This window comes from Haemorhous mexicanus, chromosome Z (genome assembly GCF_027477595.1).
Source record: "Haemorhous mexicanus isolate bHaeMex1 chromosome Z, bHaeMex1.pri, whole genome shotgun sequence".
NCBI lineage: Eukaryota > Metazoa > Chordata > Aves > Passeriformes > Fringillidae > Haemorhous > Haemorhous mexicanus.
In genome coordinates this window covers 81385722-81411632 of record NC_082381.1, presented here as the reverse complement: position 1 = coordinate 81411632, position 25911 = coordinate 81385722, and the positions used below count along the sequence as shown (strand labels likewise).

General features: G+C 57.4%; 1 protein-coding gene across 1 annotated transcript; it reads right to left on the bottom strand.

The window, feature by feature from the left end:
* Positions 1-1506: 1506 nt before the first annotated feature.
* Positions 1507-20227, bottom strand: ARID3C (AT-rich interaction domain 3C). Its single transcript, XM_059873817.1, has 7 exons — positions 19919-20227; positions 8353-8425; positions 4490-4673; positions 4037-4281; positions 3486-3755; positions 3217-3306; positions 1507-2394 (listed from the first exon to the last, which is right to left on the bottom strand). The coding sequence occupies exons 1-7, from the start codon at positions 20189-20191 to the stop codon at positions 2252-2254; spliced, it is 1278 nt and encodes a 425-aa protein (XP_059729800.1). The 5' UTR covers positions 20192-20227; the 3' UTR covers positions 1507-2251.
* Positions 20228-25911: the final 5684 nt, after the last annotated feature.

Sequence of the window (25911 nt, the reverse complement as noted above, 5' to 3'; positions counted from 1 at the left end):
CAGCTTTGCCTGGTACACTCACAAACAACTCCCCCACACATGCACACACACACCCCTTGTTCATGAACCTTCCTCCATCCCCGGTGGCCAGAACACAGGGGTGGACCCGCCAGACCACCGGTCCTCTGCAGAGGTTCTGTGACACCCCTGAGACACCTCTGTTTCCAGCGTGACACCCCCACCCTCCATGTCACCTCTGTGTCCCGAGGCTGGGTCCAGAGCGGGCAGCATTGCTGCAGCACCCTGGACAGCGACACTGCTTCCCGGGTGGGCTCAGGGGTCCGGGCTGGGGGTGTCCCCTTGCCCTGGGAATGTCGGCGGGACTCTGGGTTGTGGCTGTTCCCGGAGGACTGGGGGCTGTCCTCGAAGGGCTGAGTTGGGGCTGTACCTGAGGAACTGCGGCTGTCCCCAGGAAGATTTGTGTCCCCAGGGGTCTGAGTCTGGCCTCAGGGCAGGGGGACTCAAGCAGGAGTTTCTGTCCCCTTGGGTGCCAGGGACCTGTCTTTGTGGTTGCCTCCGGCTGGAGTATCTGTCCCCACACGAGTCTCCTGTGCCTTTTCAAATGTACAGGCAGCTGCACACGCGTGGAAGCCCATGTGTGACCATGAGTGTGACAGTCTGAGTGTACATGCACTGAGTTTGTACAAGAGAGCACAAGCCACCACCCACATATATGTACACCTCCCAGCACGGTCACCTGTGTCCTCTGTGAGCACTGCTCAGGTGCCAGGCTGGTGCATCACTGCTGGCATCTCACCAGGTCTGACCTGACAGCCCCATGGACATGGTCTCAGCAGCTCCAGTGTCATGTTTCCTGCACAGGGCAGCCTAACAGGATCCCCACCCATGGGTGAGCTGCCACTGGGGGCTCATGGGGGCAAGCCCCACAACCTGGCTGGCACACAGCTGGAGTTGGTGCCCTGTCTGATCCAGCCCATGTCTGCGAGTTCTGGTGGGCAGAGAGCACCTGTTTGCAACTCAGAGCTCCCAGAAGCTGAGCTGGAGGCAAGCATGAGGTGGGCTGTGAAACCTCAGGCACCACTGGTGTTACCCCAGGCTATCACAGGCTGTCGGGGTGTCCTGCACCTCCAAACTGTGTCCTGGAGCTTGGTGGATGGCACCATGCCCTGCACACAACCCTCAGCACTGATTTGGTTCAGGAGTTTATTTCCTTTAATAGATAGACGGAGTCACGGCTGCGGTGGGAGCGCGGGAAGCAGGCTGGCGCTGCCGAGCCCCCCGCACTGAGGTAGAGGTGAGCACCGCTCCACGCTCACCTGCTTTGGCACCCTGGGGTACACGCGGGAGGAGGAGGCGCCCGCCCAGCCCCACCCAACGAGGTAGTTCGGAGTGCCCTCTTCTCCCCCTGTCACCCATCTGGGGACCCTGGCACCCAGGCAGTCTCTTTGGTGGTGGGGGCTCTGCTGGGCAACCCAGCCCTCCCCCCGCCAACAAGCCCCACCCCGACATAAACCCCCAACCCCAGCCACACCCCAATAAGCTTCACCCCCACCATTCCCACCAATATCCCCATTATTTGCCCCCCCAGGGTGATCCCCCTGAGCTGAGGACCTGGGGGGCTGAGATGCCACCACCCTGGGGGTCTCTCAGGGCAGGGACAGCAAGCCCAGGCAGCACAGGAGGACTGGATAGGGGCGTCTGCAGTGGGTAGGGGGTGCAGTATATATATCGGGGCTGCAGCGTATAGGGGCTACAATTTATAGGGGCTGCAGCATATCGTGCCTGCAGTGTTTGCACTCAGGGTGTGTATGGAGAGGCAGTGTGGGCACCAAGGGTGTGTGCAGGGGATACAGTGTTTGCATTGAGGCGTGTACAGGGGCAGCAGTGCGTGCATCGAGGTGGGTTAGGGGCTGCAGGATGTAGGGGATGCAGCATGCAGGTCCCGGGGGTCCCCCAGGCATCAGGGCAGCAGGAGATGTATGGGAGGGTCACCTGGGGGTGGTGCCTTGGGAAGGAATGCGTGTGTGTGTGTGTGTGTGTGTGTGTGTGTGTGTGTGTGTGTGTTTTTGCGGGCGTGTGTGCGTGTCAGAGGGCACGCGTGGGGATAAGGGACAAAAGGGCCTGCGTGGGTGTTCACAGCCTTGCATGGACACAGCTCAGTATTGCAGCAAGAGGCACCTTTGGGTCCCACATCCCACCCTGGTGGCCCAGCTGGGTCCCAGGGTCCCACAGCTCAGCCCCCCAGACTCTGGGCACCGCCAGCTGCTCTCAGGATGGGGGCACATCTGCCTTACAGCAAAGTGCTAGTGGGAGTGTGGCTTTGAGAGGAGGCTGGGAGTAGGGGGTTTGAGGCAGGCATGGGGTTTGGACGGGTCTGGGTGCTCCCTCCACCAGGTGCCAAGTTGGCTGAGGGCCGGCGGGCGAACAGGACACCTGGAGGACAAGAACAAGTAGGTTAGGGCAAGCCAAGGGTGGGAAGATCAACTCACCTGGCTCCTAGCACCCAGGCTGGGGAGTGTGGGACCAAGACTCATGGGGGCTTCAGCCCCCTGTCATCACTTGTGGTGTCTCCCCCAACCCAGTCATCCTTGCCTGTGTGGGGTAGCATGTGGGGTGGCCCAGGGCCCATTTGGCTGGCAGTCCCACATGAGGCTTAGCCCTGACCTTTCCAGCTCATTAAATATTTAAGTTCTGAAGGCAAAGCCATTGATTTTAATTGTGGGGTATCTCAGCAGGACAGGCAGGGATCTGGGGAGCATGGGATGGGGATCTGGGGGGCATGAGCTGCTTAGACAGGTTGATGCAAATTGGCACCATAAATGATTCTCTGCTCCACCAAAGCACCCCAACATCTTTCCCTGCACCATGTTCTGCTATCAGCCAAGCCCCACACCTAGCCAGAGACCCTCTTGGCACACAAGCACTGGGCTGACCACAAATCCAAGCCCTGTTTGGGACTGTGGGGTGTGGAATGACCTTAGGTGCAGGGTCACTTTTCAGCCAGAGTCTGTCCATTCGTCCATCTATTCACCCCCCACTTTAGCCCTTCATTGCTAGCACCTGCTTTGGGCCAATTTCCATCCTTGTCAACCCCCTCCTCCTCCTGCCCCCTCTCCCCAAGCCCTGCCACTTCATTACGATGGATTTTATAGTAAAGACATCAGATTGAAGGAAGGACTTGCTGGCCAGGCAGTGGCTATAAGTTATTGGATTTCCCGGCCGCAATTACACGGGCCAAGCGGCCCTTCTATTTACCTGTGTAGACAACTCCATTTATTTCTATTGACATGTTGATACTGCTAATGCTGTTGGTGGACAGGTTCAATGCGGTCTCCTGTCTGTCATCTGGGGAAAGGAAATACCAATATGAGTGTTAAGCGAAACAGAAACAAGAACCTGTCCGAGACAGATAAGCCAGGACGCAGTCCCTCTGGGCATCCACACTCCTCTCCAGTGGCTGCTGCTGCTGCCATGTTGGTGCCAGAGAAAGGGATGACCAAGGCTGAGATGTTGCATCTCTTTACCTCGGTTGGAGATCTTGATGTTCATGGGGAACTGGGAGGCCATGGCCAGGAGGTTGTGCTGAAGCGCGTGTTGCACCAGCCGCTGCTGCTCCTCTGCTGTCAGGGCCACCTTCTTCTCTGGGGGCTCCCCTGTCTCCAGCTTCTCCCGCAGCTGCTCCAGCACCACTGCCTGTGAGGCAGCTGCTGCTTGGGCTGCTGTGAGATGGTGGCTGGCCAGTCCCACCGGGATAGCGATGCGCCCTGGCACTGATGCTGCCAGCATTCCATCCTCTGCAATGACCAGGAGAGCTCATTGGGTCCCTCATCACCACCCCACCTCACCGTCCCCACTCCACCCCAACACCAATGGGGCAGGGCAGGCCACCACTCTCAACATCTGGGCTTGCTCCTTCTCCAAAGCCAGGGAAAATATACTCATTTCATTTCCTGAAAGGGACTAAAAGAATAACATTGTTCCTATTTTCCCTCAGTAAAAAGGTCAAGAGCAGACAGGGAAACATCCTGGCTGCTGCAGCAGTGTCCATTTCTGGGAAGATGGGATCCTCACCCACCTTTCTTAACGCTGTGCACTTGGCTGAGCTGGCCACAGCTATGAGTGGAGATGCTAAGAGCTGGCAGAGGCATTTTGGGGGTGCCCAGCAAGGCTGGGGTGCTGGCTGGCGAGTAGTTGAAGAGTGCTGTGCCAAAAGTCTGCCTCCGCCCCTCCCGACGATTGCTGTCGATGGCAGCTTGGAGCTCTCCAGGAGAGCTGAGTGCCCGCTTCTCACATTCGTAGGGATACAGGTACTTCATGTATCTGCACAGGGAGAAAGCCAGGGGGAGATCCACAGTTGTGCACCTCCCAGCCAGCCCCGTGCTGAGCAAAGAGCCCTTGGGAAGGAGCAGAGCCCTCCAACCACTTCTGAGGTACTCCATGTCAGATCCCATCCAGGGCTCTGGGACATGTGAGCCAGTGGGTGTCCCAGGGCAGGTGTTCCCCACCTGCCATGCTGCCAGGCACTCACTGTGTGCGGAGGGTGAAGGCAGCACTGGTGATGGAGGTAGGTAGGTTGAGGCCCTTGGTAATCTCCCGCCAGATCTTCTTGTTGATGACTTCGACCAGGCCACCCTTGTCTGTCACCAGCTGGTACAGTGTGTACAGGTCCAGCACTTGCTTGGCCATGATGGGGATGCGGTTCACTGGTGTTCCTTCCGGAGGCACACAGGAAACACAAGAGGGTGTGGGGGGCTGCCCACAGGGGCCCTTTGTACCTGGGATCACAGCCCCCACCCTCCCCCCACTGCCACTGCAGGTACCCACAATGGGAGGCACATCTCTCCACGCCCAGGTGAGCACCCATGGGCACCTGGTTGCAGGTAGGACCCCAGGGTGCCTGGGAGAGTGGCACTGTGCCAAAAAGCAGGGGAGACCCCAGCATGCTGGCAGAGAGTCACCTCTGATGGAGCTGTCAGTGGGGCTGGGTATGCTCTCTGGGATATGGAGCCTCAGTGGGATGGGCAAAGTACATCCTCTAGACACCCTTGGATAAGGTTGTCTCCCTACAATTCTTAGAGCTATCTGTACAGCACCAATCTACAAAATCTCTCAGAGCATCCTAGAATGATTTGGTCTGTAGTGCTCTTTCAGAGCTCCATAAAGAGAGACTCCATCTATGCTTTAAAAGGGGATCCATCCTATAACCTTTCTGAAGAGGGATGACCCCCCCACAACCCTTCAGGAAGGACACAACCTACCATCTTGCTATGGAGAGGTTTTCTCCTCCAGCTCCAGACTCTTTCAAAGAGTTCCTGAAAAACCTCTGAACCCTACAGATGGCCCCAGAAGTTTCCTCTGCTTAAAGGATTTTAGTGGCCTGCTTCAAGAAACCTGACCCCAAATCCTCTTCAGCTGCTCTGAGCAGAGACCCTGACCGCTGGTGCCCCACCATCACCCTCCTCTGCGAGGCTATGGGGCAACGGAATGTGGGTTCACCAGGGTTCTGTGAGCCCTGATAGATCAGCATGGTCTCCACAGCCACCAAGTTTGGTGAAAAACCCCTCCTCACTTTCTCAGCACCCCCAAAATAACCTCACAGCCTTGCTGTGCTCCATGCCTCCTTGGGACGATGGCCTGGGCATTTGCTGGAAGCTGGGCAGAGGAGGGACAGGATCACATCCCATTCCACCCTGTCCCATCCTGTGCCATTCCACCCCATATTTATTTCTCCTGTGAGGTGGCGGGGCACAGGCAGTATTGGAAAGCCATCCATTTGGCCATGGGAGGCTGTCACGACTGCGCTTCGCCCCTCTAACGAAGCCGTCATTCACCGCCATCCTCCAGCATCCCTAATTTATGGCCCTGATATTGGCTTGGCTTCTTCACATAAGCCTGAAAAATGAGCTCTTTTTATTCTTTTACTGAGTTCATTTAACTTTTTTTTTGTGTGTGTCTGTGTTGTTCACCAGGTCGGGAAGGGGGAGAGGAGTTTATCCTCCTGGGAGAAAGGCAGAGATATTGACTTGACATCTGCTGTCAGCAGCTCACCAGCTCTGCTCAGGGCTGCTAGCACAAGACCCATCACCTCGGGGGGGCCAGTTTGAGGGCTCTTCCTCACCCCCAAACAGTGAGCTTTCAGGGTCTCAGCCCCCAGCCAATGGCCCATGGATTTCTCTTCACTTCTCCCATCTCCAGCCTTGGTGGCTTACGAAATTGCCTCACCATTAATCTCAGGGCTGTGTGGGGTGTGTGGCCGATGCCTGTCCCACTGACAAAGGCACCTGTCTGCATCCCCACAGAGTGATGGCCCCAGCCCCAGCCAGGGCGAAGGGCACAAAAGCCCAGGGAGGTGATGCAGCCATTGTGGGGCTGCAATTAGCACCTTGATTGATTAATAGCCCCGTGTTATCAGCAAGGCACTCAGCTTGGTGGCGAAATGGGGGGCGGGGGGGGGGACCTGCAGACCTCAGTAAGCAAATGCAGAAATAGACCCCTTCTGTCCCTGATTACTGCCTTTGAGGTGCCATAGAAGTTGTGGCGTGACCATGAGCTGCCCCACCGCTTGTACCCCGTATCTGATGGTGGGGGTGGTATGGCCTCCGTGAGTCACCAGGGCCAACTGTGCCCTTGTGCCATGGGGTGGCCTCAGAAGGTCTGCCCCCCAACCCATTTTTCAGCCCTACAAATTTTCCACTCTGCTGACAAATGTCAGTGCTGATACTGTTCTGACAGTCAGCTGGTGGGATGCAGTCTTTTTCAGCAGGGCTCACTCTGTGAACATCAATCCTTCCTGGAGACCTTGGGGACACAACCTGGGTGTCACAGTCCCCTGCCCATGCACCTCTGGGTGCCCCAGCTGCACCTGCAGTGGTTCTCAGGTGCTGCTTCTTACCCAGCTCTTGATGACCCCTGGGATGCTGTCCTTGCCCCTCAGCCCTTCTGTCCCCTTTCTCCTGGGTACCCCAGTCCAAAATCCCTGTCTCCTCCAAAAGGTTCATGCACACCAATCCCTGCACACCTGCATCTGTGCACCCACATCTTGCCTGCCCTCCCCCAGGGGATGGCACCCACTCAGAGGGGAAGCAGGACAGAAGGGAAGGAGGGCACAGGAGTGGGACATCCAGACACAGAGGGATGTGGAGCAGCACTGTCAGGGAAGCATTAGGCTCCCTCCCTCCCTCCTCCCCACACCAGCAGGCACTTACTTAATTAGCCCCGGCCCCAATAGCGAGGGAGTTAATTAGCTCTGGAGAGAGAGATAATGAAGCTGCAGAACAGCCCATGAATCTTGTAGCTGATGGATGCTGGAGGGCCGAGGCAGTGCTGATGCTCCCACTCACTCCCCACAGCTCTGCACCAGGGCCAGGGGGCACCCAGGCGGCACCCATGGGGCAGTACCCAGCCCATCCACAGCCTACAGCGGGTCCCAGCGTGAGCCCTATGGCCGTGCCAGCCACTCACCACACAGCCGTGACCGCAACAAGTTTGTGGTGTCCCAGCCCAACCCAACAGTCACTCTCTGCAGCCCCACAGCCAGGTGGGTACCCTCACTACCCTTCCAATGGGCAGGCGTGCAGGGGACTGCCCCTCTCTGCCCTCCCTCACCCCACGCACAGCCAGCCCCAAAGCTCCTGCACCCCCTTAGCCTTTCCCCGTTAATTAGCTCGGCATTAACCTCTGCCTGGGGTTTACTGGCTATCGAGCGGCTTGTTCATTAATCCACACACCAGCAAAAGGCTCTAATTAATACGGCCAGCCACACGCCCGCACTCGGCAACTTTTAATTGTCGCAGGCCCGGCCGGGGAGGGCGAAGGTTAAAGCATTTATCGAGTCCCCGGGAGCCGGCTCGGCTCCCCATGCCGATAGCAAAGATTTCCGATGAGGATGGGTTGGCTGGCGAGCCCTTAACCCCTGGGTGCCTGGCGCTGCCCGGACTGCCGGCCCCACTCCCGCAAATCAGAGGCATCACAGAGAGGTGCTGATGGTGGGCATCCTCACCAGGCACTGCTAACAGAGACCCCTAAAGGGCACTGCCAAGGGCATTCCCACCGGGCATCCCTAAAATGTCCTGGAAAAGGCTAATGGGCATCATTAACTGGTGTTGCTAATGCTTGTCACCACGGGATATGTTAATGGACATCCCCACCAGGTGTTCCCAGCAGGCATCCCTGCTGGGCATATATAATGGGCACGGGATATCCGGGACAGCTACCCCAGCTTGGGCTTGAGGGGTGAGGGGGGGGAGGCCCAGGGGGAGTACCATAACACCTGCCTGAGGGATTTGCAGAGACCTGGAGCAGCTCAGAGCCTGAGAACAACACACCATGAGCCCCCCACGAACAGCCAAGGCAGGGGTGGCAATGGCACCCACCCCAGCCACCCACCTTTACCTCTCTTCTGCATGAAGCCAAAGAGGTCATCCAGGAATTCCTTGCGTTTCGGGTCCTCATCCAGTTCATAGAGCTGGAGGCAGGAGAGAGAGAGGGGTCAGCGCTTCCAGCACATGCAGGTGAGAATGAGGAGGGGAGCAGTGCCTGGGGCTGAACACTACCTGTGCCAGAACCTGGCATCACCCCTGGCCTCACCTGCCTGCTCTGCCAGCAACAAGAGGTTCTCTGAGCACCCCTAACAGAAGCCCCTGACACACTTTCTGCCTGGGTGTGGGCTCTCCCTGTGCCTCTGGCACAGGCTCCCCACAGACCAATGACTATTTTGCTGCAGAGACGCTGGGTCTGTGTCTCAGTTTGTCCTGCCTCTCACCCTCTTAGATGCAAGAATCACAGCCCAGAGGCATCAGCAAACCCCAAGCCTCGGAGAGGAGCCTGGGATCAGGATGCTCAGCTCTGCTCTGGCATTGCGGAGTGTTGGTGTTCCCCACATCCCAGCATGGGATCAGCATCCTCATCAGCCCTTATTCCTCACAGGGACACAGGCCCACCTGAACAGTGGGGGACAATCCCATCCTGAGGAAGGAAAAGTTGCCTCAACCATACCACTGGATACCATCAAGGGAGCTGCAAGTGCCAGGGCTGCCATGTGCCCAGGATTGCACAGATACAAACATGTGTAGCTGTGAGGATACTTATGTGTGCTGGATGGTCTGGACACATGGACACAGCCTGAGCTGAGGGACAGCACTGGGGAGGCGAGTGCGGCCCCTACACCAGGGACACCAAGGGCTGGCTCCCTGTGAAAGTCGGGGCTTGCCTGATTCCAGCACAGCGCCTGAGTGACCATGACAAATTGGAGCCTGCCAGATCGATGGCCCAGCAGTAAAAGTCAGAGCACATGAAGGAAAAATTAGCACCAATCGAAGACACTATAGACACCAATTCCTCCCAGCAAGCCCGGCAAGAATTTAAAGCCATTGAAAAGAAACAAAACTCAGCAGTCCAGAATGGATTTCCAAAACGTATACAAAGAAATGCAAGCTGGAAAACAAAGTCAGGCACAAAATAGAGTCGTTTAAAAAACAATTGTGCTGGGAAAGGCCGTTAAAAAACAATAGAAAGGGAGCACACCCCCGCTCCACACAGAACATCATTCACCAGACAGATAAAGGGAGCTGTGCTTAAGGGTCGTCAGGCTGCAGGCACACGGGAATGTGGGGATGGGGGTGGATGCCATGGGGACACATGAATTCAGAGATACAGGAATGCAGGGATGTGGGGTTGCAGGGACTCAGGGGACGCAGAGATAGGGTGATGCAGACATGCAGTGGGGACACACATACATGGGAATGTAGGGATGTGGGGTGTAGAGACTTTGGGGACATGGAGATGTGGGATGTAGGAACGGGGGAATGTGGGGACCTACGGGGATGTGAGGATGCTTCTACAGACCCCACGGTTCCCACCACTAATACAGTCCCTTGTCTATCTCAGGTGCCAGCTGCCTGTCCCTTGTCAGAGACAGATCGGTGCTAACTGCCTGTCCCTAACTTTGTCTAGGCGTACAACTGCCTGACTCTCACCCTGCCCACAGGTGCTGACTGCCTGGCTCTATGGAGCTCCTTCTGCACTGCTTCCCTGCTCTCTGGATCCCACTTACCTAGCCCCTCCTTGCAGCTGGGTGCTCTTGGAGTGCCCTGACCCCTGGGTGCCAGTATTGGAGTGCCCTGATCCCTGGATGCCACTGCAGTGTTCCTTGCCTCGCTCAGTGCCCCCTCCCCATCGCCTGCTCTTTTCCAGGAGGTCCCTGAACCATTGATTACAGTAACTAGGTCAGGCTCTGAGCAGAGCTCCAGGAGGCTGCTTTGATTTCTGCCCCAGGAAGGCTGTGTCAGCCAGGCTTTGCCTGCATTTTTCTGCCTGTCCCTGCCTCTGGAAGGCCTCGACACCAAGCACTTTGACATTCCCTGACATCTGACTTGTCAAGGCAGGGGCAAACCCCTAGATTGGCAACTACCACTCATGCCACTGCAAGGTGAAGCCATGGCCTTCCTGAGGGTCGCCTAGTGGATGGGCTTCAGCACCCACACACCTCTGCCCTGGGTGCCACTCGTGTTTGTCCTCCCATGGATGCAGGCAGGATCCCCCCTAGAGCGGGCTGCTACTGACTCCAGCCCCCAAAACAGGTGTGACCTCCAAGGGCCAGGTTCTATTTTTCCACTGTTTATTAACCTCTAACCTTTTATCTGTGGGGCACTGAAATGCAAAAACACATTACATCAAACAGGGAGCAAAGGTCAGCTTTTAAGTGGAGATGAGAGCAGAGCTGAGTAACTGGGGACAAGCCAGCATGGCCCCTGGGTACGCCAGGGATACATGGGGTGTTCCAAGAGATTTGGGGATGCCCAGGCTGGAGAAGAGATCTCCTGGGTCACATATAGTCGCTGTGCAGGGACACATGCCTCACCTGGGTGTGAGTAACCCCACATGTGCTGCCACAATCCCACGTGGGGGTGTACAAGCCCACATGAGCATAGACAACCCTACACAGGCGTGTACAACTACACCTGGGCTTGCACAACACCACAAGTGTGCACAGCCTTGTGTGGGTCCACACAACCCCAGAGGAGCGTGCACAGCCCCTCATGGACATTGCACAGCTCCACATAAGCATAGGCACAACCCTGTATAGGGACACAGATCCCCCTAGAGCCACGCAAAAGGTGGAATGGGCATGTACAATCCTGCACAACCTTGCATTGGTGTGCACAACCCTGCAGGGACAAGAAGAACATCACAGGAGCATACAAAAGCCTGTGATGCACATGCACACACAACCCACAGGGGCACAAATCCCTACACAGGCACACACAGCCACGTCTGGAAATGCACAGCCTCCCACAGGCATGTACAGCAGACTGGTGTGTGCCCAGACTTCCATGGGCACACACCAGACTACAGGAGCATCCACAACCCCATACACACATCATGGGCATGCATTCCAAATGTGCATGCACAGCCCCAGATGGAACATGCACATTGCTGTATGTACACCCACAACCCAAAACTGGAACACACAACACCAGACAGGCACTCACAACCCCCTATATACATGCACAATTCTGGACAGGCACTCACAACCCCCTATACACATGGACAATTCTGGACAGGCACTCACAACCCCGGAGGGGCATGTACAACCCCAGAATGGCACACAGAACTCTAGAAAGGCATGCACAACCCTGACAGCACACACAAATCCCAGCTGGGCATGCACAGCCCCAAATGGGCAAACAGAGCCCCATACACGCGTGCACAACCCCAAACAGACATACACAACCCCATACATGCACTAACAAACCCTGTATGTGCATCCACAACCCCAGAAGGGCACACGGAGCCCTGAACAGGAACACAGAACTCCAGAAGGGGATATACAGTCCCATACATGCATGCATGGCCCCAGACAGGCACTCCACATGGATGGGCACCCTTGACCCCGCAGGGCACACGCTGCCCCAGAGCATCCCCCTGCCTTGGAGCCTTGGAGCAGTGGTCTGAGCCTTGGCCAGGGGCAGTTGTGCAACACAACCAGCGGCTCCTGCTTGTGGTGACCTATGAGCAAGGACCCTTTTAATCGTGTTTGTATTGATATAATTAGTAACTCATTTAACGCCATCGATGTAACTATATTCCTCTATAAACGGAAGTATTAAACTGTCAAGCCCCGGGATCAATATCCCGCCGGTATGCACTGCAGCCCTGCTCTGCCAGCCTCGGGGACCCGTCCGTGCTTGGCCACCCCAATGGCCTTGGAACCCCAGCAGCACCCCACCTCCACCTGGCCCTGCTGGCCTGGGTGCTTGTGCAGGACTAGCTCAGTGCGTCCTCATCCCACACCCCACACTGGGTGCAGCTCTGGGACCTGCTCCCTCCTGTCATCCCATTTCCATGGTGACATCTATATTCCTTAAGGGATGGGGATAACGGGGCTTGTCAGGCAGGTTAAAGGTCAGTGGCTCGAACATGGTTTATTAACAGGACATGAATAAGCCTTGTGCTTCCTCCGCCTCCTCCTCCTCCCCACGATTAAGTCACATTGTTAACACCACCCATTCACCCAGGACATGACTTTCCTGGAGCCAGGAGGGCTTCTTGAGATGAAGCTTGGGTCCCTGAGGCCCCTTAGCCTAGCTGACACACTAAACAGAGGAAGGATGTGATGGAGGTGCTAAGGTGCTAAACCACTCGCTAGGCAATTCAGCTTGCCCTGGTGAGTCCCCACACAGTCCCCCCTGGGCCTTGCTGCCAAGAGAAATGATCTCAGTGGGACACCCCCAGTCCCCACTCAGCTGCCACCTCCTGCTGGCAGTGAGGGCTCAGATCAGCAGCCAGGATTTAATCCACTTAATATGAGCTGTATCGATCCTAGACCCTGCTCAGCTCCCCCCCCACCATGCAAACCCCCCAAACCTGAGCTGCTTAATATCCACCACATTGATTAGCCACACTGCTAATTTTTCCATCTGGCCACTGTTCACGCAGCACACCCAGGTAATGCTCTCCTCCCTGCACCCCCCAGCCACACACCACGGGTGGCTGACTGCTGATGCACTGTTTTGGAGTCATTGCACCTCTCCGGAGCTCGACTGCTGCCTCTGAGATCCTTCCCGAGGAAGACGGTTGGTGCAGAACCAAGCACCCAGACACTGGTGCGTCCTCCCCTGTGCCCTGCTGCCATGCCTCAGTTTACCCTGCAGATAATCACAGGATCTCGCCATTCCCAGTTGAGGCACAGCCCTGAGCACACTGGGGTTCAGGGATCCCAACAGTATCCGCAGTTAGTGTCTTCCTTGCCATGGGGCACACACAACAAACTAAGGGTTTGCAGGTCCCTCCCCCCATCCCCATTGCCAGAGCTGGGGGGCAGTTCACTCCCCGCCAGGCACAAACCACCCCCTGACCTTGCAAGCCACCACTTGCCTCTTCCACCAGCTGTTAATAAGTTAATGGTTACGGGACGGCTTTGCCAGGACGGCCGGCTGCATTCGAAGGCAGTGCTGGCTCATGGGGGCACGCTGCTCCCCTGACCCCACAGCCCCAAGGGGTGCAGGGTGCTCACTCATCCCAACACCACCAACCTCAGCAGTCACCCCACTAGCGCGGCTGGACACCTGTATCTGGGAACCTCTCCCAGCGCTGTAGCTCCCCCTCAAAGCCTGTCATCACGCTTAATATTTAACGGTGCTTTATAGAGCAGGCAGGTTTAATCAGCGCTGATAATGCGGCAGATCCGGCAGGTCATTAAAACCCCCCTTCCCGCCGCAGCCGCTCCCGGGAGGGCTGCCTGCTGCAAACATTAACCTGCCCCGCGCAAGGTTGGCTGGCAAGAGCCGGCCTTGGGACTGCAGCCCCCCACCCATAGCCTGGCCCCGGCGTGACGTGGGGCACTCACAGGGTGTCCAGCCTTCTGCTTAACACACTCCACAGGAGGGGAAACTGAGGCAGGGTGCGCTGGCATGGCTCCCCCACAGGCTGGAGCCAGAGGAAGCGCGGTGCCCACGGCTGTGTGGAGCCACCATGGGCACCGTTCATGGCCCCTTGTCCCATCCGGGGGCTGCGGCACGGGAGAGGCGGTCCCGGCTCCCGGCAAACGCGCGTCCCCCACGATCTGCCCCTTGTTACTTGTTCATGGCTGAGCAGGCAGGGAGTCAATGAGCGGATTTGTTCGGGTTAACCTCCCTGACCCATCGGTGCTTGCTAAGCCACTGCCTCCCCTTCATCCTTGCTTTCCTCTCCATGTTTGCCTCTCCCTCCTTTCTTGTCCCGTCCCCTCTCCCCACCCCAGATCCCTCCACGGGTGACTGAAGTCGTGAGACACCCTTCTCCTTCAATCCCTTACTAGATGACTGGAGCCATGGCACCCTGTCCATGACCAGCACCAACCCAGATGTCTCCAGGGGACACACAGGGCATGCCCTAGCACCAGGTCTGTGCACACACACAGATGCTGTGGGGCTGTGTGAGTATGGGGTGCACCCCCGGGGGGCTGTGTGCATGCCTGGGATGTGCATGGGCTGTTCAATCCCCCTCCCCACCACGCACCTCTGGCCCCATCCCTTCCTGCAACTTCTCTGACGGGACAATGTAGAAGGAAAGGTTGGTGGCCGCCCCAAACCACACCCTGTAAAAGCAACTCCAGCCCCCGCCGCAGCTAGTGGAAGAGCTGTGTGCCTGAGCATAAAGAGCATCTGGGACTGGTTCTCTCTCATGCCCTCCCACAGACATGGGATGTAAGCTCTGGAGCATGATGGAGCTCTGTAAGCATGATGGAGAACACAGCCTCACTAACAGAGGCAACTCCAGTGGGTGCCCTGTGCCCCAGGAGGACAGGCTTCCAGAGCCCCCACATAGAGTCTGCTCAGCCTCTGCACATTCATGCACATACAGCTTGCTCTGCAGATGCACACACGTGTGCATGCTCTCCTTGTGCACCCTCACTCTGGACAAACAGCCCCAGCAAGCACACTCACACAACCCCTGTATGTGCTCCCCCTCTGCACAGACCCTGTCCATGCTTATGCATCCCTACACACTCTTCACATACACACACAATCCTTGTGCACATCTATCCATCCATCCATCCATCCATCCATCCATCCATCCATCCATCCATCCATCCAGACCAGACTACACCACCTGAGATCTGACCTCACCACTGCAGACCTGCCCAGCCAGCTGGCAGCACAGGAGATTTACCTCCATTATTAACCCAATACGTGGATTATTGAAGGCCCAAGTTGATGAGGGAGTGCATCATCCCCAAAGACTCAACTGGCATCAGATTCCAGGAAGGGAGCTGGGGAGGGAGCTGGAAGCAGCCTCAGTGTGAGCTCCTGGTGGTGCTCCTCTCCCCCTCACACTGAGGGTATTCTTACATTGTCAACTAGTTTTTACACCTCCTCTTTGGAGCCCCGTTCCCAAACCCTTTGGACCCCTGTCTGGAAGATAGTGTTGTGGCAGCTTCTAAGGCTCTGAGTATCCCACAGGTTCCAGTGGGGCCAGGAAGTGCCCTGGGGGCAGGAATGGGAGCAGATGATTGGCACCACCAGGACTGCTCAGCACTGTGGGCTGGGCAAGAGGCAGCCTTGGAGGGGGCTTAGCCCTCATACCCTGCCTCAAGGGTCCATGCAATTCCAAGACTGTGACACTGGTATGGGCATGCAGATGCCTAAACACACTGGGACACCCCACGTGTGCCTGTACATGCACACAGGTGTTTTCAGACTCGTGCGGGCACACACACACACACACACCTACAGTGCCATACACACACGCACAGCCATAGGGATCCATGCACACCTGAGTGCTCATATGGACCCATAAACACACTCCAGCACTTCCACGGGTTCACACACTGCATGCTCCTGTATATCCATACAGACACACAGGGCCTCCCAAGGATTGCTACACACAGGGGCACTCAGGTGGGCCCACATACACACATGTACTCCCACACTTACATGTACAGTTATACAGATGCACACTCTCACGTTGGTCTGTGGGCACACACACTTCCAGAACACCTCTGTTTGCCCTTCCAGCCACACCCCAGCAGTCCTGTCCTGTGCCCTCCACTGCTGCTGGGTTGCCAGAGCTGTTGGAGCCCCAGAGATTGGCACACTGACCCTTGCTGCTGATGCTGCCTACCTGCTGCACGTGGTCCCAGATTAGGGGCACAGCTCTGCTCACAGGTTTGCTGAAGAAAGGCCTCCAGGCATACATGGATGGGGCAATGTGTCCATTTCTCCCTCCCTGACTCTGCAGTGTAACCAAAGAACCTCTAATTTAGCTCTGAGAGCCCTTGGTTCTGCCCTTAGGTTGAACATGCACTGATGGTGAGGAGGGGGCTGTGGCAGGGAGACCACTACCCTCTCCTCAGAGTCTCCCTCTTCAGCCACCTCCATTCCTTGAACATTCCTGACTCTATTTCCTCCATCCCCAGGGACAGCACCACAGGAGAAAGCAATAGGGACAGAGGTACAAGGGTGCACACCACTCATTTTGGGATGACCCTCTGTGGCGCAAGGAGGTCTTTGTCTACAGGGGCACACACACCTCCACGCTCTGAGATGTGAGTGCCCACATTCACAGCTGGCAAGCCCTCCCTAAATGCATGTAAAGGACAGGTAGGTGGATGCAAGAGGCAACTCCTGGCATCAGAGACAGGCAGGGCAGAAGGGAACAGCCACTCCAGGGTTAGGCTGAGGATAATGGCAAACAGCTGCTGGCAAAACCACCACCCCCAAATTAACCGCTGAGACTACCAGACACCCTGGAGTTCCTAAAGGGCTGGCTGGGGCTCACCTCCTGCAGCTGCTCCTGGGAAGGGAGAAGGAGCATCAGAGGATCCTGATCCCCCCAGTCACAGATTGGTGTGAACATGCCAGAGGGGCCCTGGCCGGGAGGGCATCCTCCTGCCCACAAACACTCTGCTAACAGAGAGCTGGATGCAAAGCCCAGATGTTTGAGTCCCTCCTACCCCGGGGAATGGAGAAGAAAGCACTGGGTTCTGGTGCTGTTCTTCTATCACTGGAGGAAAAGAGCACACCCATCCCTGTCTACAGGCATGGTTTCCCTAGGGGGAAAGCTGAATTCACGGAGCTGAGCTTGGCACCAGTAATGCCAGGGTCTCATCTGTGCCCTCCAAGTCAAACATAAAGCAGCACCACAGAATTAAAACCTGGAGGTATCCCAGCCCTTAGGGAAGCTGGGGGTCATGGCTAATGCATAATCACACCCCACTTGGTACCCCCCACCTCAGGGTTGGGTCTGCCTGACAGCCCTGGGTGTGGAGACCTCCCAGACCTTTGCCCAGGTCTCTACCCATGTGTCCTTATCAATGTACATAAACCGGCGCCGGGGACTGATGCAAGAGGCAGGGGTGAGGGGGTCTCTCAGCCTTGTAACACTACAGCAGCCCTCCCAGTCAGAGCAAAGGTCTCACCAGCACCTCTCCAAACCAGCACCTACGGAAGCATATAAAACTACAGCATACATGTGGGATATTTCCCCAAAAAGCTCCTTTGTGCAAAGCAGCATTTGCCTGTTAACCCTGTGGGTTTCACCACAACCACCTCGTCCTCTGCTCCCATTTCTAGCACCACTGCACTGGGTGGAAACCCTTCCCTGGCTGGCCCTGCACCAACCTCCCACCCCACCCCCCTCAAGGCATCCTCCCCACTGCAGAGCAATGGGGAAGGCTCTCTCTGCCCACTTTCTGCCAAACAGCCTGGATTTGGTGGTCCCTGTTCACTTAGCTCTGCCCCCAGTCCAGGAGGATGAGAGCAGGGACAAGCCCTGAACCCCACCCTGGGTGATGGCACGATGGCTTGGGCAGTTCCAAGCAGGGAGTTCTGGTGGGAAATACAGCTCTGACCACTACAAGGGTTTCTCTCTACCTCCAGGACCCTCACAACCACACTGCCACTGCCCCAGAACTTTCCAGCCGACACATGCTGCCCCCTCACCTCCCCCACAACATCACAGCCCAACCCCTGGGAAACCTCCAAAAGCTGAAGCACAGCCACCCTCCCCACTGAGTCCCTGCAGAGAGCAGAGAACCTGTTCCCCAGGCTGGGTGAGCCACAGCCCTGCAGCCTGGGGAGGACCCAGCAGGGACATGTCCCTCCCAGGCAGGGGTACGTCCCCTCCTGCATGATCTCAGGGGAGGAACAGGAGTGACAGCCACCCTGCAGACCCCAAAGCAAGCTGGCACCGCAGCCTGTTCCAAACTGCAGAAGGACATCCCCTTGTTCCCTGGGTTGGCTGGGACACACCACAACATGGGAAACACAGGCGTCCCTCAATTTTCAAATCAGGGTTGAAAAAACCCAAAGAAAGTAAACAAGGAATGAGCCAGCTCTCACCCAAGGAAGCTGTGGCAGGATTTATCCCGCACCCCAACCTCTCCTGTCATTCCTCTCCCACTATTCACAACATTCCTGCCCTGCACAAGGAGCGCGGGCAGCCCCAGACAGGGGCAGGGCGGGAGGCTGAAGGACGAGAAATGCCGGGGATGCTTTCCTAGACTCCCTGGGAGGGAGGAGCTGCTTCCCACCTCCTGGCTGACCCCGGGAACCGGACAGTCAGCCTTTTTCTGTGCAGCGGGGTGTAATGTAACACTTCCCGGACGAGCTGTTTGGCCTGTGCAGTTCACCCACCCCGGCCCTCCCGGGCTGCTTCAAGGCAGCGTCAGGCGCTGGCAGCATCCCTGGGCACAGCTGGGGGGCATGTGCTGCCCATGCCCTGCTGCCCTGTAGGAAGGGGATGAGCCCCAGTCCCCCAAAATAACAAGGTGTTGAGCAATTTGAAACAGAAAAGGCAGCAGCACGCCCCCACAGCAGCCAGAAGCTGGGTCCCTACTGCTGTTCCCTTGCTCTCCTGCCAGAACTGGATGAGATAGCAGTGCCCTCGTCCTCCTGTCCCTGAGCAGTACCATCCTAAAAAGCCATACAACAGCTCTATGGGGACATCTCTGTCTGTTCTATCCCCTCACCACATATTCCTTGTCACCCACTGTGCCTCTCTCTCTCCCACAAGGAAGCTGAGCGCATGGGGAGCACAAACCTGCCCTGGCGCTGAGCACTCCATGCCCACACCCTTATGCAGAGGCACCCGCTATGCGCAAACCAGAGCTTGCACAACACAGCTCAGATGAGATTCACATGCATTAAACACTTTTCTTCCATTCTTTACACGAGCTCCTGAAGCCCTTTCCCTGTGTCCTCAGCTGCAGAAGGGTCTCCCTTCACCCACCAGGAATGAGGGGACAGGGTGTATGTGCTAGTTCCCCCAGTACAAAGAAATCAGTGAGGTGCGTTGACCAACTGTAGTACACCCTGGCCCTTGCAGAGACACAAGAACTCAGCTCCATGGCTCGGCAGCTCCTTGGGGTGACCAAACACCAGAGCCCTTGCCCTTTTTCATCTCTGGAAAACCCCCATGGACAAAGGTCAGCCTGTTTTACCCATTATGGAAGGCACCAGGATGGAGCACAGATCAGGGTGGGCACAGGGAGATGCCTGGACACTGGACACCCTGTCATGATGCAGGGCCTGTGGACAGGCACAGGGGACACCAAGGATGTGGGGTCATGAAGCAGGGTTGAAATGGGGTTTGGTAGCAGGGAGATGGGGAGCACATAGGATGATGATGATACCTATAGGGTGGGACAGGGCTTAGGGACAGGGGAAGTGAGGAGCATTTGTGAGGTACCTGTTTAAGGGAAGATGATGATTGGTGGCAGTGGGTGAATATTGGTGGGGTTTCATTCAGGGTGGGATTGCAATAATGTCTGGGGTTAATGGGGATATGCGGGATGTCTACTCAGGATGGGTCTGGGCTGGGGTGTGGTGTTGCAAATTTAAGGCTGGGATACAGACAGGGTTTCGGAGCAGTGGGGGGCATAAGGGTTGTCCATTCAGGGAAAACTGAACCCGAGTTTGGGGGGACACGGGGGATGCCTGCCGGGAGCAGCCGGTGCCGGGCAGCGATGCCTCCTTACCTGCTTGAACTGCTCCTCGTAGGTCCATTCGTGGTGCGGTGGCGGCGGTGGGTCGCGGGGCTCCCCTTCTTCCTCCTCTTCCTCTTCCTCCTCCTCGTCGTCCTCCTCCTCCCCCGCAGCAGCGAGCGGCGGGCGCGGGCCGGAGGCCGGGCGGCGGCGGGGAGCGGCGGGCGGCGGCCCGGGGCCGGGGCCGGGCTCCACCGGAGGCCGTCGGGGAGCGCCGTCGGGGCCGCGGGCCAGGCGGGCCGCCTGCTGCCGCTGCAGGCTCTCCATCACCGCCGCCAAGCGCAGCCCCCCCGCCGCCCCCGGCCCCCGCGGCGGGGCGGCCGGCTGCGGGCACAGGGCACGGCCTCAGCGCTGCCTCCGGAGCCGGAGGAGGAGGAGGAGGGAAGGGAGGAGGCATCCCCCACCCCACCCGCTCTCCCCGCCGCTCCTGGGGGCCTTGCCCAAAAGTTGCCCGCGGAGCCGTCACCGCGCCGGGCGCGGCTCCCGCCGCCGGAGGGGCTTCCTCCCCCGCTGGGACCCCCGCACCCTGCCCCGCGGGGGACCCGGCCCTGCGGTACCACATCCCCGCTCCTCCAGGGGACGCCTCCCCGCTCCTGCCGGACACGGGTCGGACCCGAGGAGCCTCCTTCCTTCATCCCGCTGGGGACTCGTGTCGTGGTGGGACTCCCGCCCCAGTTCCACTGGGAACCGTGTCCTATCGAGGACCCTTTTCCTCCCCGGTCCCAACGGAGACATCCGCCCCGACGGGGAACCCTCTCCTACCGAGCCCCCCCCACCGCCCCGTCCCCGTCGGGGACCCCGTCCCGATCCCGCCGGAAGGTCTCACCGGGCGCCCTCTCCTCTCGGGACGCCCGTCCCGCTCTCACCGGGAACCCCGATCCCGCTCCCTGTCCAACGATTGCGTCCCTACCCCGCTCCCGCCATGCACCCCCGCGTCGCCGGAGCCCCTCTGGCCGCTCCGTCCCTCACCAGGGCGGGTTTGGCCGCCAGGCTGGGGTTTTCCACCATGCCGCCGGCTCCGAGCGCCGCCCGGGGCTCGCCCCGCCGTCCCGGGGGGCACGGCCGGCTGCTCCGCCCGGTCCCGGCCCCGGCCCGCCGCTCACATGGCGCCGCGCCCGCCGATATTTCTTTTATTCCGCAGCAGATGAGGGTGGGTGGGATTTTTCCCTCTTTTCTTTCTTTCTCTCTTTCTTCCTTTTTTTTTTTTTTTTTTTTTTTTTTTTTTTTTTTTGCAACAAGTGGCAGTCAGACAGCAACACCCCTCCCCGCTCCCATTTGCTAGCGCACGTCTAGGGAGTCACCCGGGGAGGGCTGGGCTTACGGCAGCCCCGGGTATCGACCCGGACCGGCCTGCTGAGAGCCTGCCCGGGGCCGCGGGAGGGACCTGGACCCGGGCCGGAGGCGCAGCGGACTGGGAGACCCCCAGTCTGTGTCCAAGTGTGGGTACTGGGCGAGGGGAGTGCATGGGGGTGTGTGCAGGCTGTGCACACATAGATGTGTGAGGAGAAGGGAGTGTGAAGGAGGGAGAGTGTGTGAGGGGTCTGTGCACACGTGTGTGAGAGGGTGCTGCACTCATCGCACACCTTTTAGAGGGTCTGTCTGTGCGTGTAGATACCTGTGTGTGCTGGGAGAAGGTGAGTGTGTGTGTGTTCATCGCCTGTGTGCGTACAGTGGGATGGATGAGCCTCCCCCGCACATGTGTGTGCAGGGTGTCTGAGCACCCCTGTGCCTGTGCACAGTGGGAGAAGTGAGTGCCCCCACACACCAACGGGAGTGTGCCCGGGGTTTAAGGGGTGTGTACACCTTGGTGGTACGTGTGAAGGAGTGTGTCCATCACCTGGAGCAGCAGTAGCCATGCACACATGTGTGAGAAGCAGTGTGCAGTCAGAGGGGCTGAGCGCCTGCAGTGTGCACACATGTGTGTGTTTGCTCTTGGGGACAATAATAAATGTCCTATATGTGTCTGTGGGTGTGTGTGTTTCGTGTGTTCACTGGTTGGTGTGTGCAATCTCTGTTGGGAAGGGGCAGGAGTGTGCACACGAGCTTTTTTGGGGCAGGTGGGTGTGTGTGCTCATGCTACTAATCCGTGTGCAGGCACAAAGGGGTGTTTGGGGCAAGCTCCAAGTGCTGAACCCTGAGCTCCATTCTCAAGGGCTGGGGTATCACAGCAGTGTGACCCATGACCCTCAGCCTGGGACTTCGAAGGGATCTTTGTGGCAGGTGCTGTGGGTGCCTGGCCCCTGGCTGAAGGGGTCAGATTGTAATGAGGTCTGGATGCCCAAAGAGGCTTCCTCGCATGGGTAGAACAAGGCTATGTGTCTGTCACTGGAGTGGCTCAGTGCTCCTGGCTTGCCCTGTGTCCCTGCTTGCTGTGGGGTAAACTGTGGCACCAGTTTATCATCAAGTGTGTCTGCAGATGTCAGATAAGGATGTAAGATGAGGTGAGAGCAAGGCACCTCTCTGGCCGCTGGCAGCATCCCAACTGTTTCCTTACTCTCCCTCCGCTTGCCTGTCTGCCAGATTTTCCTGACTCCTTTCTCTATGGAGGAAACTTTTCCAGGAGGCAAAGGAGGCACCCACTCTTCCTTGGGCATTTTTTGGCCAGGGCAGCTTTGGATTTACATGGATGCCTGGGGAGCAGCATTGCCCCACAACACCGGGACACAAGGGACAGGGGCTTTGAGTCCATCCCACAGTAAGAGCAGTTTGTCACTGAGACTTCCTGCCGCTGCACTGGGTTTTGGTGGCATGGGATGACAGGAGGCTGGGTGGCAAGGGCTGGTAGCTCTGTCCCCTCCATGGCCACCTGTGGGCTGCAGGGGCCAGGGCAGCCAGCATGAGCCAAGTCCTCCCTTTTCCTTGAAGCACCTTGAGGAAAAACAGCCACTGGCCATGCTGATGGCAGGAGCTGACTTTGCTCTCAGGTACCACAGCCCAGCTCTGTCCACTTCACCACTTCCCCTGTGTGGGGAAAAGCTGCTGCTTCTGTGCTCTTGTTTCCCTGTGAACACCTCTTGAGAAGCTACCCCGTGTCCTGCCATGGCTCTGGTCATTCTCAGGGCTCCTTAAGCTCCTGGCACCTCAGCTGCATGTGACGCAGTGCACCATGCTCACCAGGGAGGCTGTTCTGGAAAAATCAGACCATTCCCTGGGAGCACAGGGCAGCTCCCCACCCTGCAGGGCCCCCAGGCGCTGTTTATCTTTGCACAGGAGATAAATTAGCTGTCGGCCATCCTATTTCAGGGCTGGACAGCTGTAGCTTGCACTGGCCCATCCCATCACTCTGCAGGAGAGGCAGGGACCTCCTGGTTCTTGCCAGCCCCTCTGAGTGCTAGTCAGTGTGGTACTCTTGTTGAATTGCCACTGGGAAGATGATATCTAGCCCTATTCAGAAGGATCCACAGGGCCAGGTGACCCTCAGGACTTATTGCACAGGACCCCATGCCACATGGTTCCAGCTTCTCCTCCCAGTGCTGCTGCCTTGCACCCCACTGGGCTGCACCCTCTGCTCTGGGCTGTGCCTTATCCCCTGCACACTGAAAGCTGGGCTGGGTGGGCTGAGACAGACATGGTGACTTCTCCATGGCCCAACAGGAACCCAAGTGTTTGGGGAAGCTCCCCTTCTGCAAGGCAGAAGGGTTGGGGTACTTGGGTCATTTTAGCATCCAGGCCAGCTAGTGGCAACACCAAGGTCTCCAGAGGGTGCAGTGTGTCCCACTGCCTTGGGCATGGCCACCAAGGGACCTGTCCTACTCAGCTCCTCTCTAGAACCTCCACAGTGATAACAGCAGCTCTGGAGTTCTACACGTGTGTCATGATGTCAGGCTCTCCTTGGGGCAACCAAGCTGTCCTCTTTGCCCCACTGCTCAGGATTTTGCACCAATGGGGTCTGGTGATGCTCCCAGCTGGAGAGAAATTCCCCAAATGGCTATTGACAGCTGCAGCTGAGGCAGCACAGATGGATAGTGGGGGTATAGACGGGCACAGCAGACAGCAGAGCAGAGTGAGAGATACTTGGAGCAGAGAGATACCGCAGGAGGAATCGAGAGATAGATCCTGAGGGCTGATCAATACCCACTGCATGTGGAGGGACAGCAAGATAAAGCAAGTTGCAGGGGCAAGGTGTTAGGAGGGCAGCGATCTGCATTTGTCCTGGTGACAGCCCTGGGGAGATGCCCCTCATGGTTGCTTCAGTTGGGACAGGGGTAGAGTCAGACCTGGGGTGCAGGTACCCATGGCTGACTCTTCTTGCCCATCTCCAGCCAGTCCATAAGGGTTTGGTGCCCTTTGGGGTGTCCTAGGGTCCCATCTGGCCTCTGGACACCAAAGGGTGCATATTTCCTTTGTGTCCTGGTCACATCTACTCTCTCCAAGGAGTACCTGTTGCCTGTGGGCATTTTGAAGGATGCTGTGTCCCTGGGCAGACAAGGGGGAGAGGGGCAAGTCCTGGTCCTGGCACAGGAGGTGTGCTGCAGCTGGGTGATTGCATATGAGCTTCTAACCTGTTCCTCAGTTTCTCCATGAGAAGCAAATGCTGCAGGGAGCTGGGTCAGGCCAGCATGGATTTGGGCATGGATGAGGAGGCATGAGAAGAAGAGGCAGAGGCACGAACAGCCTGCAGAACTTGCTGTGTCCAGAACTCTTCTCTGCTGCTCATTGGAGACACTTACCTGATTAAGAGGTTGCAAGCACGAAAGGGATGCTTTCTGTGACCCTTTAATGAATGCCTGGCACTCAGTGCTCCATGCTGGGATGGGGACAACCCCTCCTGCTGCAGCAGAGCAGCCAGGGTGCCTGGGTCTAAGCCCAGCTCCGCCCTGCTGGCATTTGCCTGATCTATCCCATGCTATGTGGTTTCTCTGCTTGTCATGGTTTCTTTCTTCATGCCAGCTGCGATGGGAATGCTAAAGAAGGAACCCCCAAAGCAGCCTTTTGCATGGACAGGGCTGCTGGCCCTCCAGCCAGGCTGGGGGGGATCCCCCGCCCAGTGTGGAGTTATTGACACAGGCGCTACAGAAAACACTGCTGAGATTGTTCACACTAATGTTATTTAGCAGCAATATTTCCGTAATAAAAGAAATCAATGGGCAAGAGAAAAGACCTGTCCAGAGCTTTGATTTTCTTATTTTAATGGCATACTTATTTACTCCCACCAGCGTGCCCATCGGATTTTCATTACGCGGCCTTCGCTGTAAGTGGAGCGGTATTGATACGAGCTGCTGAGTTAGCGCCTTGCCGCGCGGGCCAGCTCGGGTGGGACTGCTCGTGTTCCCCAACAGGGCCCTGCCACACCCCGGGGAACAGCCTGGTGTGGGCCAGAGGGGCCTGGTAGCCACAGGAACATACATATATGCACACACAGAGCCTGCCCGTGCGTGCACACACACACACACACACAAAAACACAGCCCGCCTGTCCATGAGCACACGGGGGCACACCTGCTGTCATGTGTACTGCAGGCTGTGCACATGCACAGGTGTGGCACACGTGTGTCACCTGCATGGGCACACACACACAGAGGAAGAAAACTCTTCTGACTACACTCACGCACACGCATGTCCTACCCACATGTGCCCCAGCACTCACACCCCTGCAGTTGCTCTGTATGGACAGATGCCCGTTTATAAATATGTGATAAATGCTTGTTTATAAATGTGATGCCATTTTCAAATGTGTGCCAGCCCCACCTGTTGTACCCACACCCACCTGAAAACTGTTCTACCTATATGCACACACGATCTGTGAACACACACGTGTGATGTCTGACAGCATGCGTGTGCACCTCTGTAAGTGTGTGTGCGCAAACCTGTCAAAACCACCCACTGTGTGTGGGTCCAACCATTCTTGGGGGGCCAAAGACTCAGCACTGCCACTATCCCTCAAAAGGATGGAGCCCCCTGAGCTCCAGGATTGCCCATGGAAGCAGGGACCTGGCACCAGCCCAGGCCTTTGTTCACCAGTGACTGCGGTGGCTAGAGGAGTAACAG

Bases quoted from the DNA above. Each gene is read 5' to 3' on its own strand.
- ARID3C (XM_059873817.1), bottom strand. From the start codon at position 20,191: ATGGAGAGCCTGCAGCGGCAGCAGGCGGCCCGCCTGGCCCGCGGCCCC. The intron at 3,307-3,485 runs GTAAAGAGATGC...TCCTTTCCCCAG, and splicing joins CATCAAGATCTCCAACCGAG to ATGACAGACAGGAGACCGCA. The intron at 2,395-3,216 runs GTAAATAGAAGG...CTTGTCCTCCAG, and splicing joins AAATGGAGTTGTCTACACAG to GTGTCCTGTTCGCCCGCCGG.